This window comes from Aethalodelphis obliquidens, unplaced genomic scaffold, assembly GCF_003676395.1.
Source record: "Aethalodelphis obliquidens isolate GAN/ISIS:26980383/991018 unplaced genomic scaffold, ASM367639v1 scaffold4, whole genome shotgun sequence".
Classification (NCBI taxonomy): Eukaryota; Metazoa; Chordata; class Mammalia; order Artiodactyla; family Delphinidae; genus Aethalodelphis; species Aethalodelphis obliquidens.
The window spans coordinates 56,871,677-56,890,518 of NW_020837948.1; the positions used below are offsets into that span (position 1 = coordinate 56,871,677).

Genomic DNA, 18,842 nt, shown 5'->3' on the forward strand with positions numbered 1-18,842 from the left:
GTTATTTTACCTTGTTGCAGTTGTTTCAATTATAGTTTTGTTTTTCCTAATATAATTTTTATCTTTCTAATTCAATTTTGTTTTTTATTCTTTGATACTGTACTGCTCCTTTTCTTCTTTCTTTCTTTTTTTTACCATGCCACAAAGCTTGCAGGATCTTGATTCCTAGGCTGCAGATCAGGTCCGAGCTCCTGTGGTAGGAGCTCCGAGTCCAAACCGCTGCACTAACAGAGAAGCTCAGACCCCAGGGACTATCAATTGGAGTGAGGCCTCCCAGAGGTCCTCATCTCAGCACCAAGACCCAGCTTTATCCAACTGCCTGCAAACTCCAGTACTGGACATCTCAGGGCAAACAACCAGTAAGACAGGAATACAGCACCACCCATCCAAAAAAAAGAAAGAAACGACAAAAAAATATGTTACAGACGAAGAAGCAGGTAAAAACCTACAAGACCAAATAAATGAAGATGAAATAGCTAACCTACCTGAAAAAGAATTCAGAGTAATGACAGTAAAGATGATCTAAAATCTCAAAAACAGAATGGAGAAAAGACTAGAAACACTTAACAAGGATCTAGAAAAACTAAAGAGCAAACAAACAATGATGAACACAATTACTGAAATTATAAATACACTAGAAGGAATCAATAACAAAATAACAGATATGTGAGCTGGAAGATAAAATGGTGGAAAAAACTGCCAGGGAGCAGAAAAAAGAAAAAAAAGAATTGAGGACAGTCTCAGAGACATCTGGTACAACATTAAACGCACCAACATCCAAATTACAGGGGTCCCAGAAGAAGAAGAGAAAAAGAAAGGGTCTGAAAAAATATTGGAAGAGATTATAGTTGAAAACTTCCCTAACATGGGAAAGGAAATAGTCAATCAAGTCCAGAAAGCACAGAGAGCCCCATACAGGATAAACCCAAAGAGAAACACATAGAGACGCATATTAATCAAACTATTAAAAAATAAATACAAAGAAAAAGTATTAAAAGCAGCAAGGGAAGAGCAACAAATAACATACAAGAGAATCACCATAAGGTTAACAGGTGATCTTTCAGCAGAAACTCTGCAAGCCTGAAGGGAGTGGCAGGACATATTTAAAGTGATGAAAAGAAAAAATCTACAAACAAGATTACTCTACCCAGCAAGGACCTCATTCAGATTTGATGCAGAAATTAAAATGTTTACAGACAAGGAAAAGATAACAGCATTCAGCACCACCAAACCAGCTTTACAACAAATGCTAAAGGAACTTCTCTAGGAAGGAAACACAAGAGAAGGAAAAGACCTACAAAAACAAACTGAAAACAATTAAGAAAATGGTAATAGGAACATACATATCAATAATTACCTTAAATGTAAATGGATTAAATGCTTCAACCAAAAGACATAGACTGGCTGAATGGATACAAAAACAAGACTCGGACATATGCAGTCTACAAGAGACCCACTTCAGACCTAGGGACACATACAGACTGAAAGCGAGGGGATGGAAGAAGATATTCCATGCAAATGGAAATCAAAAGAAAGGTGGAGTAGCAATTCTCATATCAGACAAAATAGACTCTAAAATAAAGACTATTACAAGACACAAAGGAGGACACTACATAATGATCAAAATACCAATCCAAGAATATATAACAACTGTAAATATTTATGCCCCAACACAAGAGCACCTCAATACATAAAGCAAATGCTAACAGCCATAAAAGGGGAAATTGAGAGTAACACAATAATAGGGGATTTTAACACCCCATCTTCACCAATGGACAGATAATCCAAAATGAAAATAAATAATGAAACACAAGCTTTAAATGACACATTAGACAAGATGGACTTAATTGATATTTATAGGACATTCCATCCAAAAACAACAGAATACACTTTCTTCTCAAGGGCTCATGGAACATTCTCCAGGACAGACCACATCTTGGGTCACAAATGAACCCTTGGTAAATTTAAGAAAATTGAAATCGTATCAAGTATCTGTTCCGACCACAACACTATGAGACTAGATATCAATAACAGGAAAAATACTGTAAAAAATACAGACATATGGAGGCGAAACAATACGCTACTAAATAACCAAGAGATCACTGAAGAAATCAAAGAGGAAATAGAAAAATACCTAGAAACAAATGACAATGAAAACACGACGATCCAAAACCTATAGGATGCAGCAAAAGCAGTTCTAAGAGGGAAGTTTACAGCAATACAATCCTACTTCAAGAAACAAGAAACATCTCAAATAAACAACCTAAACTTACACCTAAAGCAATTAAAGAAAGAAGAACAAAATATCCCCAAAGTTAGCAGAAGGAAAGAAATCATAAAGATCAGATCAGAAATAAATGAAAAAGAAATGAAGGAAATGATAGCAGAGATCAAAAAAACTAAAAGTTGGTTCTTTGAGAAGATAAGCAAAATTGATAAACCATTAGCCACACTCATCAAGAAAAAAAGGAAGACTCAAATCAACAGAATTAGAAATGAAAAAGGAGAAGTAACAACTGACACTGCAGAAATACAAAGGATCACGAGAGATTACTACAAACAACTATATGCCAATTAAGTGGACAACAAGGAAGAAATGGCCAAATTCTTAGAAAAGCACAACCTCCCGAGACTGAACCAGGAAGAAACATAAAATATAAACAGATCAATCACAAGCACTGATATTGAAACTGTGATCAACAAACAAAAGCCCAGGACTAGACGGCTTCTCAGGCGAATTCTATCAAACATTTAGAGAACAGCTAACACCTATCCTTCTCAAACTCTTCCAAAATATAGCAGAGGGAGGGACAATCCCAAACTCATTCGACAAGGCCACCATCACCCTGATACCAAAACCAAAGATGTCACAAAAAAAGAAAACTACAGGCCAATATCACTGAAGAACATAGGTGCAAAAATTACTCAACAAAATACTAGCAAACAGAATCCAACAGCATATTAAAAGGATCATAGACCATGATCAAGTGGAGTTTATTCCAGGAATGCAAGGATTCCTCAGTTTAGGCAAATCAATCAGTTTGATACACCATATTAACAAACTGAATGATAAAAACCATATGACAGATTGGGGGAAGATGGTGGAAGAGTAAGACGCGGAGATCACCTTCCTCCCCACAGATACACCAGAAATACATCTACACGGGGAACAACTCCTACAGAACACCTACTGAACACTGGCAGAAGACCTCAGACCTCCCAAAAGGCAAGAAACTCCCCATGTACCTGGGTAGGGCAAAAGAAAAAAGAGAAAACAGAGACAAAGAATAGGGATGGGACCTGCACCAGTGGTAGGAAGCTGTGAAGGAGGAAAGGTTTCCACACACTAGGAAGCCCCTTCATGGGCAGAGACTGTGGGTGGCGGAGGGGGAAGCTTCGGAGCCGCGGAGGAGAGCACAGCAACAGGGGTGTGGAAAGCAAAGCGGAGAGATTTCCCGCACAGAGAATCAGGGCCGACTGGCACTCACCAGCCCAAGAGGCTTGTCTGCACACCCGCCAGGGCGGGCAGGGCTGGGAGCTGAGGCTCGGGCTTCGGTCGGAGCACCAGGAGAGGGCTGGGGTTGGCGGCGTGAACACAGCCTGGAGGGGGTTAGTGCGCCACGGCTAGCCAGGAGGGAGTCCAGGGAAAAGTCTGGACCTGCCGAAGAGGCAAGAAACTTTTCCTTCCCTCTGTTTCCTGGTGCGCGAGGAGAGGGAATTAAGAGCGCTGCTTAAAGGAGCTCCAGAGACGGGCGCCAGACGTGGCTACAAGCGCGGACCACAGAGACAGGCATGAGACGCTAAGGCTGCTGCTGCTGCCACCAAGAAGCCCGTGTGCAAGCACAGGTCACTATCCACACCCCCCTTCCAGGGAGCCTGTGCAGCCCGCCACTGCCAGGTTCCCGGGATCCAGGGACAACTCCCCTGGGAAGAACGCACGGAGCGCCTCAGGTTGCTGCAACGTCACGCTGGCCTCTGCCGCCGCAGGCTCGCCCCGCACTCCGTGCCCCTCCCTCCCCCCGGCATGAGTGAGCCAGAGCCCCATAATCAGCGGCTCCTTTTACCCCTGTCCTGTCTGAGCAGAGGCGGGGCCAAATCCAAAGCTGAGCCCCTAGGAGCTGTGAGAACAAAGAAGAAAAAGGGAAATCTCTCACAGCAGCCTCAGAAGCAGCGGATTAAAGCTCCACAATCAACTGGATGTACCCTGCATCTGTGGAATACATGAATAGACAACGAATCATCCCAAATTGAGGAGATGGACTTTGAGAGCAAGATTTAGGATTTTTTCCCCTTTTCCTCTTTTTGTGAGTGTATATGTGTATGCTTCTGTGTGAGATTTTGTCTGTATAGCTTTGCTTCCACCATTTGTCCTAGGGTTCTATCCGTCTGTTTTTAATTTGTTTTCTTTTATTTTTCGCTTAATAATTATTTTTTATTTTAATAACTTTATTATATTTTCTCTTACTTTACTTTACTTTATCTTCTTTCTTTCTGTTTTTCCTCCCTCCCTCCCTCCCTCCTTTCGTTCTTTCTTTCTTTCTTTGTTTTTGTTTCTTTCTTTCTTTCTCTCTTTCTTTGTTTCTTTCTTTCTTTCTTCTACTAATTCTTTCTTTCTACTTTTTCTCCCTTTTATTCTGAGCCGTGTGGATGAAAGGCTCTTGGTGCTGCAGCCAGGCATCAAGCTGTGCCTCTGAGGTGAGAGAGCCAACTTCAGGACACTGGTCAACAAGAGACATCCCAGCTCCACATAATATCAAATGGTAAAAAACTCCCAGGTATCTCAATCTCAACACCAGCACCCAGCTTCACTCAACAACCAGCAAGCTACAGTGTTGGACATCCTATGCCAAACAACTAGCAAGACAGGAACACAACCCCACCTATTAGCAGAGAGGCTGCCTAAAATCATAATAAGTCCACAGACACCCCAAAACACACCACCAGATGTGGACCTGCCCACCAGAGAGACAAGATCCAGCCTCATCCGCCAGAACACAGGCCCTAGTCCCCTCCACTAGGAAGCCTACACAACCCACTGAACCAACCTTAGCCACTGGGGACAGACACCAAAAACAATGGGAACTACGAACCTACAGCCTGCAAAAAGGAGACCCCAAACACAGTAAGATAAGCAAAATGAGAAGACAGAAAAACACACCGCAGATGAAGGAGCAAGATAAAAACCCACCAGACCTAACAAATGAAGAGGAAATAGGCAGTCTACCTGAAAAAGAATTCAGAATAATGATAGTAAAGTTGATCCAAAATCTTGGAAATACACAAACTGCAAAAAACATTTAACAAGGACCTAGAAGAACTAAAGATGAAACAAGCAACGATGAACAATTCAATAAAAGAAATTAAAAATACTCTAGATGGGATCAATAGCAGAATAACTGAGGCAGAATAACGGATAAGTGACCTGGAAGATAAAATAGTGGAAATAACTACTGCAGAGCAGAATAAAGAAAAAAGAATGAAAAGAACTGAGGACAGTCTCAGAGACCTCTGGGACAACATTAAATGCACCAACATTCGAATTATAGGGGTTCCCAAAGAAGAAGAGAAAAAGAGAGGGACTGAGAAAATATTTGAAGAGACGATAGTTGAAAACTTCCCTAATATAGGAAAGGAAATAGTTAATCAAGTCCAGGAAGCACAGAGAGTCCCATACAGGATAAATCCAAGGAGAAACACACCAAGACACATATTAAGCAAACTGTAAAATATTAAATACAAAGAAAACATATTAAAAGCAGCAAGGGAAAAACAACAAATAACACACAAGGGAATCCCCATAAGGTTAACAGCTGATCTTTCAGCAGAAACTCTGCAAGCCAGAAGGGAGTGGCAGGACATATTTAAAGTGATGAAGGAGAAAAACCTGCAACCAAGATTACTCTACCCAGCAAGGATCTCACTCAGATTTGATGGAGAAATTAAGACCTTTACAGACAAGCAAAAGCTGAGAGAGTTCAGCACCACCAAACCAGCTTTACAACAACTGCTAAAGGAACTTCTCTAGGCAAGAAACACAAGAGAAGGAAAAGACCTACAATAACGAACCCAAAACAATTAAGAAAATGGGAATAGGAACATACATATCGATAATTACCTTAAATGTAAATGGACTAAATGCTCCCACCAAAAGACACAGATTGGCTGAATGGATACAAAAACAAGACCCATATATATGATGTCTACAAGAGACACACTTCAAACCTAGAGACATACAGACTGAAAGTAAGCGGATGGAAAAAGATATTCCATGCAAATGGAAACTAAAGAAAGCTGGAGTAGCAATTCTCATATCAGACAAAATAGACTTTAAAATAAATACTATTAGAAGAGACACAGAAGGACACTACATAATGATCAAGGGATTGATCCAAGAAGAAGATATAACAATTGTTAATAATTATGCACCCAACATAGAAGCACCTCAATACATAAGGCAAATACTAACAGCCATAAAAATGGAAATCGACAGTAACACATTCATAGTAGGGGACTTTAACACCCCACTTTCACCAATGGACAGATCATCCAAAATGAAAATAAATAAGGAAACACAAGCTTTAAATGATACATTAAACAAGATGGACTTAATCGATATTTATAGGACACTCCATCCAAAAACAACAGAATACACATTTTTCTCAAGTGCTCATGGAACACTCCCCAGGATAGATCATATCTTGGGTCACAAATCAAGCCTTGGTAAATTTAAGAAATTTGAAATTGTATCAAGTATCTTTTCCGACCACAACGCCATGAGACTCGATATCAATTACAGGAAAAGATCTGTAAAAAATAAAAACACATGGAGGCTAAACAATACAATACTTAATAACGAAGTGATCACTGAAAAAATCAAAGAGGAAATAAAAAAATACCTAGAAACAAATGACAATGGAGACACGATGACCGAAAATCTATGGGATGCAGCAAAAGCAGTTCTAAGAGGTAAGTTTACAGCAATACAATCCTGCCTTAAGAAACAGGAAACATCTCGAATAAACAACCTAATCTTACACCTAGAGCAATTAGAGAAAGAAGAACAAATAGCCCCAAAGTTAGCAGAAGGAAAGAAATCATGAAAATCAGATCAGAAATAAATCAAAAATACATGAAGGAAACGATAGCAAAGATCAATAAAATTAAAAGCTGGTTCTTTGAGAAGATAAACAAAATAGATAAACCATTAGCCAGACTCATCAAGAAAAAAGGAGAAGACTCAAATCAATAGAATTAGAAATGAAAAAGGAGAAGTAACAACTGACACTGCAGAAATACAAAAGATCATGAGAGATTACTACAAGCAACTCTATGCCAATAAAATGGACAACCTGGAAGAAATGGACAAATTCTTAGAAATGCACAACCTGCCAAGACTGAATCAGGAAGAAATAGAAAATATAAACAGACCAATCACAAGCACTGAAATTGAAACTGTGATTAAAAATCTTCCAACAAACAAAAGCCCAGGACCAGATGGGTTCACAGGCGAATTCTATCAAACATTTAGAGAAGAGCTAACACCTATCCTTCTCAAAGTCTTCCAAAATATAGCAGAGGGAGGAATACTCCCAAACTCATTCTACGAGGCCATCATCACCCTGATACCAAAACCAGACAAGGATGTCACAAAGAAAGAAAACTACAGGCCAATATCACTGATGAACATAGATGCAAAAATCCTCAAACTAGCAGAAGAATCTAACAGCACATTAAACGGATCATACACCATGATCAAGTGGGGTTTATTCCAGGAATGCAAGGATTCTTCAATATACACAAATCAATGAACGTGATACACCATATTAACAAATTGAAGGAGAAAAACCATATGATCATCTCAATAGATGCAGAAAAAGCTTTCGACAAAATTCAACACCCATTTATGATAAAAACCCTGCAGAAAGTAGGCATAGAGGGAACTTTCCTCAGCATAATAAAGGCCGTATACAACAAATCCACAACCAACATCATCCTCTACGGTGAAAAACTGAAAGCATTTCCACAAATATCAGGAACAAGACAAGGTTGCCCACTCTCACCACTCTTATTCAACATAGTTTTGGACGTTTTAGCCACAGCAATCAGAGAAGAAAAGGAAATAAAAGGAATCCAAATCAGAAAAGAAGAAGTAAAGCTGTCACTGTTTGCAGATGACATGATACTATACATAGAGAATCCTAAAGATGCTACCAGAAAACTACCAGAGCTAATCAATGAATTTGGTAAAGTAGCAGGACACAAAATTAAGGCACAGAAATCTCTGGCATTACTATGTACTAATGATGAAAAATCTGAAAGTGAAATCAAGAAAACACTCCCATTTACCATTGCAACAAAAAGAATAAAATATCTAGGAATAAACCTACCTAAGGAGACAAAAGACCTGTATGAAGAAAATTATAAGACACCGATAAAAGAAACTAAAGATGATACAAACAGATGGAGAGATATACCGTGTTCATGGATTGGAAGAATCAACATTGTGAAAATGACTCTACTACCCAAAGCAATCTATAGATTCAATGCAATCCCTATCAAACTACCACTGGCAGTTTTCACAGAACTAGAACAAAAACTTTCACAATTTGTATGGAAACACAAAAGACACCGAATAGCCAAAGCAATCTTGAGAACGGAAAACGGAACTGGAGGAATCAGGCTCCCTGACTTCAGACTATACTACAAAGCTACAGTAGTCAAGTCAGTATGGTAGTGGCACAAAAACAGAAAGATAGATCAATGGAACAGGATAGAAAGCCCAGAGATATACCCACGCACATATGGACACCTTATCTTTGATAAAGGTGGCAGGAATGTACAGTGGAGAAAGGAGAGCCTCTTCAATAAGTGGTGCTGGGAAAACTGGACAGCTACATGTAAAAGTATGAGATTAGATCACTCCCTAACACCATACACAGAAATAAGCTCAAAATGGATTAAAGACCTAAATATAAGGCCAGAAACTATCAAACTCTTAGAGGAAAACATAGGCAGAACATTCTATGACATAAATCACAGCAAGATCCTTTCTGACCCACCTCCTAGAGAAATGGAAATAAAAACAAAAATAAACAAATGGGACATAATGAAACTTCAAAGCTTTTGCACAGCAAAGGAAACCATAAAAAAGACCAAAAGACAACCCTCAGAATGGGAGAAAATATTTGCAAATGAAGCAACTGACAAAGGATTAATCTCCAAAATTTACAAGCAGCTCATACAGCTCAATAACAAAAAAACAAACAACCCAATCCAAAAATGGGCAGAAGACCTAAATAGACATTTCTCCAAAGAAGATATACAGACTGCCAACAAACACATGAAAGAATGCTCAACATTATTAATCATTAGAGAAATGCAAATCAAAACTACAATGAGATATCATCTCACACCAGTCAGAATGGCCATCATCAAAAAATCTAGAAACAATAAATGCTGGAGAGGGTGTGGAGAAAAGGGAACACTCTGCACTGCTGGTGGGAATGTGAATTGGTACAGCCACTATTGAGAACAGTATGGAGATTCCTTAAAAAACTACAAATAGAACTACCATATGACCCAGCAATCCCACTCCCAGGCATATACCCTAAGAAAACCATAACTCAAAAAGAATCATGTACCAAAATGTTCATTGCAGCTCTATTTACAATAGCCCAGAGATGGAAACAACCTAAATGTCCATCATCAGATGAATGGATAAAGAAGATGTGGCACATATATACAATGGAATATTACTCAGCCATAAAAAGAAACAAAATTGAGCTATTTGTAATGAGGTGGATAGACCTAGAATCTGTCATACAGAGTGAATTACATCAGAAAGAGAAAGACAAATACCGTATGCTAACACATATATATGGAATTTAAGAAAAAAAAATGTCATGAAGAACCTAGCAGTAAGACAGGAATAAAGACACAGACCTACTAGAGAATGGACTTGAGGATATGGGGAAGGGGGAGGGTAAGCTGTGACAAAGCGAGAGAGAGGCATGGACATATATACACTAACAAACGTAAGGTAGATAGCTAGTGGGAAGCAGCCGCATGGCACAGGGATATCGACTCAGTGCTTTGTGACCGCCTGGAGGGGTGGGATAGGGAGGGTGGGAGGGAGGGAGACGCAAGAGGGAAGAGATATGGGAACATATGTATAACTGATTCACTTTGTTATAAAGCAGAAACTAACACACCATTGTAAAGCAATTATACCCCAATAAAGATGTTAAAAAAAAAAAGGATGATTTACAAAATCACATCTAGGGGGTTGTAACCGAAAAATCAAAGAGCTTACCTTACTGACACCAACTTCAGGGATTCGGAGAGTATGCTCCATATCTTTTTCTCTGCAGAGTTAAGTAAAATGCCTTTAATTATTTTTGAAGCATACATAAATGTAGCACTTAAAGAATTTTTTTAAAGATAAGTTTTTTTGTTTTAAAAGATAATGTTAAAATGCAAGTCTATCACACTAAATCTGGTTTCTATAATGCTACTCTAATTTCCTTTTTGAAAGAAGGTTCCAGAATTACTTTTACTCTTTGGTACATCTGTCACAGGCTAGTAAACATCCAGTGAGACAAAATGTCCTTTGTACTCATGTCAATCACTTTTTCCAGACCTGTTGACTGTTTCCACTTCTATTACTAAATGTAAAAAAAGTATAATATTTCTAAGAATTTAAAATTAAGATATCGTATGGAACCTGTTCCATACATTACCTTTCCAGTTGGGAAGAAAGGAAATTATCCTACTCATGATTAAAACCTACCTCTCTACCAAGCTGGCTGAATTATAAAGGGGTAAAGGAAAACAATCAGAGGAGGTCAACAGTGGGTTTAAGTAATTTAAACCTAAAAAAAGCAATACAAAAGGTAAGAAAATGACAAAACCTCTGTGGAAGGTATCATATCACCAAGATTTTATCTCTTTACATAGGCAGTCCCCTTTAGGGATAATGAGGTTATATCTCCAATTGTCTTCCAAAAGCAGGTGACAAAAGGTAGGTGTCAGAATATTTTTTGAGTGGAAAAGGGAGGGACATGGATGTCACTTTTTTCCTATTCAACCAGTACCATGCATATTTAATGATTAACTGCTCAGGAAAAGTACAGTCCACTGGAATAAGACAAATACACAAATATAATAACACTAAACATTTTTACCTTCCAATTGTAGCAGGATTTACAGCTGTAATGATAAAAAGTGATCCTGTCTGCAACACAGGTGATCTAATTACAATTACTCTAATACATGGGGGCCAAATTTTTTCTTCATCTGCCAAAGAAAGAAATGTGTAAATATTAATTCAAATGCTATGGGAAAAAATCAGAAATGCATAGGGATGAGTAGGAGGCATACATAAAGTACAAATATATTGATAAAAATCTTCATTCTGTTTAAAACAACATTCTTAAATTCTGCTATATCACATACACAGTAAGTAAGGTTTAACAATGTTACCAATTTAAAATGGTCAACCTGTGGGACTTCCCTGGAGGTCCAGTGGTTAAGACTCCACACTTCCACTGCAGGGGGCACAGGCTTGATCCCCAGTCAGGGAACTAAGATCCCACATGCCGTGCAATGCGGCCAAAAATAAATAAATTTATAAAAAGATCAACCTAAAGATATTCAGCACCTACCACAATTATAAAATAATCAACTCTCTCTTTTTTAAGGTCTTGGAATTTGAAAGTATCCCAAAAAAAGCATTTTTACATTAAGTGAGAAAAACTGAGTCTGCCCTTTTTAAGAAAAAATGAGAGGAAATTCCATTAAGAACAAAATAAGCTCATATACACCAATATGAATTCCTGAGTTTTAAAAGTATATCTTTATATCCTCAAGTAAAATAAATACTAGATTTACCATAATACCTATGTAAGCTGAATTCATGGACTACTCTTTTTAAAGGCAACTGCTTTCCCTCCCTCAATTACAAAAGTGGACAAATATCTAATCCACTAAAATAGACTTTGTACCTACTTTAGGATTAGAAAGTAGGTAACTTGGTTTTGTGTTTTTACTGACTAAGCCATTCAATGCAATGAAACTTCAGGATCCAAGTACTAGTCATTTATTCACATCCTACTGTTGAAAAATAACCAAGTAGTTATAATTTTTAATAATGTCATTAATCTCTTTAAAACAATCAGCTCACTTTTCGGCAGATATATTATATGGGTTAATAACACTTTTAACCATTTTGCACTTTTACAATGACCATACTTGGTTATTTATATAAAATTAAGTAATGGCCATTTACTCACCTTCATCTTCAGAATCTTCTGCAGTTACATTGTCTTCACTGGTAATGTCTTCATCATAACTGTCCTCGGTCTGAGAGTCTGTAATTTCACCTTCTTCAGGCTCACTATCAGTGTCTATGATTTTCTCATCTTTAAATGAAGCCGAATTATAAATGTTTTCATCAAGAGGAGATTCTACAGTCTTTGCGCTAACTGGAACAGTATATTTGGGGGGACTCTTTTTGTAATGAATGTCTATTTTGGCCTTCTTTTTCACACTTGCAAAATCTTCTCCCTCACTGCAGCTTATATGTTCAATACTTGATGTTTTTTGATCTTCTGAATTCAAATTCTGGAAAGAGGTGGAAACAGGAGAGAAGACTCTTAAACATGACCATCTTATATTTAATGCTAAATGTTTCAATGAATTAGTGAAGATATATACACACAGTGAAATAGCTATTATCTCTAGTGCCTCTTCCTCTCATGTTCCTTTTCCTGGTTAATGATATGACCATCCACTTATCCAAATCATAAGTCTTTGACATCTCCTTAACCACCACTTGAAATCAATTACCAAGTGCTATAGACTATGTTTGAAATTTATCCCAATTTTCTCTCCTTATCTATTTTCAGTGTCTTAACTGTCCCAGTCCAGGCCCTCATCACATATTGCTTGGACATGTGACAGCCTAGAACAATGCTGTCAAAAATAAAATGCAAGTTATATTTTATACCTTAAAATTATCTAGTAGGGCCATTAAAAGGGTAAAAAGAAACCAGTGAAATTCATTTTATCTAACCCAGTACTTACAAAATATTACTAATTATATATAAAATTAACATTTAATCACTATAAAAATTACCAAAATATTTTACATGGACTTTCTGTACTAAGTCTTCAAAACTGAGTGTAGTTTACACTTACAAAGCATCTTAATTAGGATTAGCTACATTTCAAGTATTCAGTAGCCAGATGGAGCTGGCTGAACTGTGCAGGCCTAGAGAATACAACTAAACCTAAATTTTCTTTCTGAACATTGAGCCAATTATCAAGTCAACATACATAACATAAAAAATTAGCTTTAATTACAGCAGGGATTTAAAGGTCCAAATATACCTAATGTAGCAGAACTGAAGTTTTGCTAAAATTTAATAGAGAGTTGGTTTGATAATACAAAAAAAGTACAGATGAATCAGTTGCATCTCTTTTGTTCCAAAATTCCAACTTACCTGGCATAAGCCTTTTATTATTTATTACACATGCATACTGGGCATACCCTAGGACAAACGAACAAATCTATTATTTTAACTTTAGAAGAAACAGAGAGTTATTTTCCTTTGGTTTGTAACACAGTCTGAATTTTCTTTCTATATTAGAGCAACATGATGAAGTGAATTCATATGGTCCGCTGTTACTTTATAAAATATGAGACCATCTTAAACACACTTTTGTTTGTCTTTTAAATTAATTAATTTATTTATTTTTGGCTGTGTTGGTCTTTGTTGCTGTGCGCAGGCTTTCTCTAGTTGCAGTGGGTGGGGGCTACTCTTCGTTGTGGTGTGCGGGCTTCTCATTGCAGTGGCTTCTCTTGTTGTGGAGCATGGGCTCTAGGCGTGCGGGCTTCAGTAGCTGTGGCACGTAGGCTCAGTATTTGTGGCTCACGGGCTCTAGATCGCAGGCTCAGTAGTTGTCATGCACAAGCTTAGCTGCTCTGTGGCATTTGGGATCTTCCCAGACCAGGGATGGAACCTGTGTCCTCTGCACTGGCAGGCAGACTCTTAACCACTGCACCACCAGGGAAGTCCCTAAACACGCATTTTTAATAGCAGCATAAATTCAGTTTGAAGACTGGCTAAACACTCACAGTGTGATAGATAAACTATACATATTTCCGGCAACATAAACTCACCAAGAACAACAACAAGGGCAAGGAGCTGAAAAACTATGAGGGGGCTTCCCTGGTGGTGCAGTGGTTGAGAGTCCACCTGCAGATGCAGGGGACACGGGTTCGTGCCCCGGTCCGGGAGGATCCCACATGCCGCGGAGCGGCTGGGCCCGTGAGCCATGGCCGCTGAGCCTGCGTGTCCGGAGCCTGTGCTCCGCAGCGGGAGAGGTCACAACAGTGAGAGGCCCACGTACCGCAAAAAAAAAAAAAAAAAAAAAACTATGAGGAACTTTAAAGGCCACTGTGAATTATGGCCAAAAAATTTCCCTATCTATATATGCTTTAAAAAAAAAGTTTCCAATCTTACATATTTTATTATTACTACTGCTTATAGGACAATACATGCAGAGGAAAAATGAGTGAAATTGCAAGAGGTACTGCTTTTTAAAAACTATTTGTCAGTCTAGAATGTTAGATAAATATTCATTAAAATATAAGAAAGGCCCGGTGCCTACATGTGGGCATTAAGCATATATGCATATTTCAAGTTATTACTCCAATCTCTTCACCCTACTTCCTTCCTTCTGTATACTCTACACTTCCAAAAAGTAAGGCTCAAGAACATCTTAAAACTCAAGAAAAAGATGAGGATGTCCTAACTGCTTTCCTCCCATGCTTCACAATTACCTTTTAGAATCCTTGGGGAATTCTCAGAATTTCATCAGGATTTTTCTTAAGTCACTGTCCTGAAGTTAACATATTTTTGAAGGATGGTAAAGATGAACAGATATGGGAGCTAAGCTGGACCAAAATCTCACAGAATGCTTTCAAATTTCATTCTCTAGTTTGTCAGGAAAGGTCATCTGAGGACCCCTACATGTTCTTTGCTTTGCTAGGGAGAAGTATTCATAATGCATCCTTTCAAACAGTTCAACCACTAGTAATAGGTAGACGTCACTAAAAAATAGATCTTAAAAAAAAAAGAAAAATCATTTTTGCTATTTTAGTTACATAATCTTCAATTCCTAGGTATTGCCAGTGAAAATAAAAGAAAAATAAAGACAAATCAAATAGAGAATTGAGATAAAATTTCAAGAGTAGGGGAGGTGGCCAAGGTGGTGAAGTAGGAAGACACTGAACTCACCTCCTCCCACAGACACAGCAAAATTACAACTAGTTACAGAGCAACTATCTATGAGAATAACCTGAACACTAGCAGAAAAGATTTTCCACAACTAAAGACATAAAGAAGTAAACACACGATACATATATACAATGGAATATTACTCAGCCATAAAAAGGAAGAAAATTGGGTCATTTGTAGAGACATGGATGGACCTAGAGACTGTCATAGAAAGTGAAGTAGGTCAAAAAGAGAAAAACAAATATCGTTTATTATCGCATATATGTGGAATCTGAAAAAACTGGTATAGGCGATCTTATTTACAAAGCAGAAATAGAGACACAGACGTAGAAAACAAACCTATGGATACCAAGGCAGAAAGCGGGGGTGTGTGGGATGAATTGGGAGATTGGGATTGACATACATACACTATTGAAACTATGTATAAAATAGATAACTAATGAAAACCTATTGTATAGCACAGGGAACTCTACTCAATGCTCTGTGGTGACCTAAATGGGAAGGAAATCCAAAAAAGAGGGGATATATGTATACATACTACTGATTCACTTCGCTGTACAGTGGAAACTAACACAAAATTGTAAAGGAACTATACACCAATAAAAACTTTTTTAAAAAATTAAAAGAAACAAAAATAACCACATGAGATGGGTAGGACAGGTGGTGACCCACACCCCATGCTGGCAACCCACAAATGGAAGGAATATCACAAGCACAGAGGTCCTCTACAAGGAGCAAGGAGTCTGAGCCCCAAATGGGGTCACCAGCCCAGGGGTCCTGCACTGGAAAGATGAGCCCTCAGAATGTCTGGCTTTGAAAAACCAGCAGAGTTTATGTTCAGGAGAACTCGAGGGATACAGGAATAAGATTCTGCTCTCAAGGGCACATGCAAAATGTCACATGCTCTAAGTCCCAACACTGAGGCAGTAGTTTGAAAGGAGCCTGGGTCAGCTATTTTTGGGAGTCTGTTCTACCCCAATAACACTGGTACTGGAACACACCACTTTGGAATTTTCCTCTAGTCTGTTAGTGCTGGCGCCCCAGCCCTGCCCACCAGCAGGCTGGCACAAGCTCCAAACCCCACCCCTGGCCTGCCAGAAAGACAGCCATGTGGGGACCCAGCTTCACCCTCCAGTGAACCATTGAGCCCCCAGACCATGCAGCCAACTTCACAGGAAGACTACCCTACCCTCTAGTAGGCCTACAGCCACCATACAAGGCATGGCCTCACAGCCAACCAGGCCAGGGGCCAGCCCTGCCTACCAGTGCTCCCACAGTAATCAGCCCCACCACAACAGAAGGATGTATATGCAGCCCACATAGGGGACACCCCTAAAGCATCTGGTTCTGGAGACCAAAAAGGAGTGTGCTGCTGGGGCCCCAGAAGAGGTCTCCTAAATAAGGCCACTTCTCCAAGATGGGAAACATAAACAACCTACCTAACACATGGAAATAAACACAAAGAATTGGGTAAAGTGAGGAGACAGAGGAATATGTTCCAAATGAAGGTACAAGACATAACCTCAGAAAAAGAACAAACAAAGTGGAGATAAGCAATCTACAGATAAAGAGTTCAAGATAATGATCATAAAGATGCTCACCAAACTCAGGAGAAGAATCAATGAACATAAAATTTCAGTAGTTAGAAAATATGAAGAAGAACCAAACAAAGCTGAAGAATACAATAACTGAAATTAAAAATATAAATAGAAGGGACAACAAATTAGATGATACGGAGGAATACATCAGCAACCTGGAAAACAATAGCAGAAATCGCTCAAGCTGAAGAAAAAACAGAATTTAAAAAAATGAGTATAATTTAAGAGACCTCTGGGACACTATCAAGCATATTAACAGTCACAATACAGGAGTCCCAGGAGGAGAAGAGAAAGGGGCAGAAGGCTTATCTGAAGAAATCATAGCTGAAAACTTCCCTAACCTGGGGAAGGAAACAGATATCCAGGTCCAGGAAGCACAGAGTCCCAAACAAGATGAATCTAAAGAGGTTAATTACAATTAAAATGGCAAAAATTAAAGAAAAACAGATAATTCTAAAAGCAACAAGGGACAGGCAACTAGTTATCCACAAAGGAGCTACCATAAGGCTATCACTGACTTTTCAGCAGAACTTTGCAGGCCAGAAGGGAGTGGCACCATATATTCAAGGTGATGAAAGGAAAAAACCTACAACCAAGAACACTCTACCCAGAAAGGCTATCCTTCAGATTGGAAGGAGAGATAAAGAGATTTACAGACAAGCAAAAGCTAAAAGAGTTCAGCACCATTAAAACAGCTTTACAAGAAATGTTAAAGGGACATCTCTAAATAGAAAAGAAAGGGCCACAACTAGAAATATGGAACTTATGAAAGGAAAAATCTCATTGGTAGAGGTAAACATACAGTAAAGGTAGCAAATCAACCACTGATAAAGCTAGTAGAAAGGCTAAAAGAGGAAAGTAGTAAAATCATGTATATTTACATAAGCAGTTAAGGGATAAACAAAACGAAAACGTAAAATATGACCTCAAAAACATCAGATATGGGGGGAAACAAAAGTAAAAATGTAAAGCAGTTAGAATGCATTCGAACTTAAGAAACTGTCTTAAAATAATCACATATATATAGGTTGTCAAATATGAACCTCATGGTTACCAAAAACCAACAACACATACACAGAAAAGAGAAAGGAATCCAAACATACCACTTAAAGGTAGTCATCAAATCACAAGGGAAGAGAGCAAAAGAAAAAAGGAACAAAAAAGTACTACAGAACCCCCCAAAAAGACAATGAACAAAATGGCAGTAAGTACATACCTATCAGTAATTACTTCAAATGTAAATGGATTAAAAGCTCCAATTAAAAGACACAAAGTGGCTGAATGGATTGAAAAAAAACATATATGCTGCCTACAAGAGACTCACTTCAGATCTAAAGACACACACAGACTGAAAGTGATAGACAGAAAAAGGTATTCCATGCAAATGAAATAAAAAGAAAACTGGGGTAGCAACACTTATATCAGACAAAACAGACTGTAAAACAAAGACTGTCAAAAGAGACAAACAAGAACGTTATATGCTAAAGGGATCAAGCCAATAAGAAGATATAACAATTGTAAATATCTATGTACCCAACACAGGAGCACCTAAATACATAAAGAAAATACTAACAAACATAAAGGGAGAAATTGACAGTAACACAATAATAGTAGGGGAATTTAACACTCCACTTACATCAATGGATATCATCTAGACAGAAAAACAGTAAGGAAACACTGGTCTTAAATGACATGTGACTAAATGAACCTAACAGATACATAGAGAACATTTCATCCAAAAGCAGCAGGATACACATTTGTTTCAAGTGAACATGGAACATTTTGTATGATGATGACATGCAAGGCCACAAAACAAGTCTCAAGAAATTTAAGACTGAGATGCAACTAGAGATTATCATACAACATGAAGTAAGTCAGAAAAACAAACACCATATAATATCACTTACATGTATAATCTAAATAATGACACAAATGAACCTAT

The 18,842-nt window shown here is 38.2% G+C and overlaps 1 protein-coding gene across 4 annotated transcripts in view; it reads right to left on the bottom strand.

Annotated features, from left to right (window-relative positions):
• Positions 1–18,842, bottom strand: part of AGGF1 (angiogenic factor with G-patch and FHA domains 1) — a 48,878-nt gene that overhangs the window by 14,471 nt on the left and 15,565 nt on the right. For all 4 annotated transcript variants that reach the window (XM_027100779.1, XM_027100781.1, XM_027100780.1 and 1 more), the window contains exons 6-8: positions 12,291–12,621; positions 11,184–11,295; positions 10,313–10,364 (exon numbers count right to left, since the gene is read on the bottom strand). In XM_027100779.1, the coding sequence (XP_026956580.1) occupies positions 10,313–10,364; positions 11,184–11,295; positions 12,291–12,621 (495 nt within the window). The remainder of the gene's footprint in view (positions 1–10,312; positions 10,365–11,183; positions 11,296–12,290; positions 12,622–18,842) is intronic.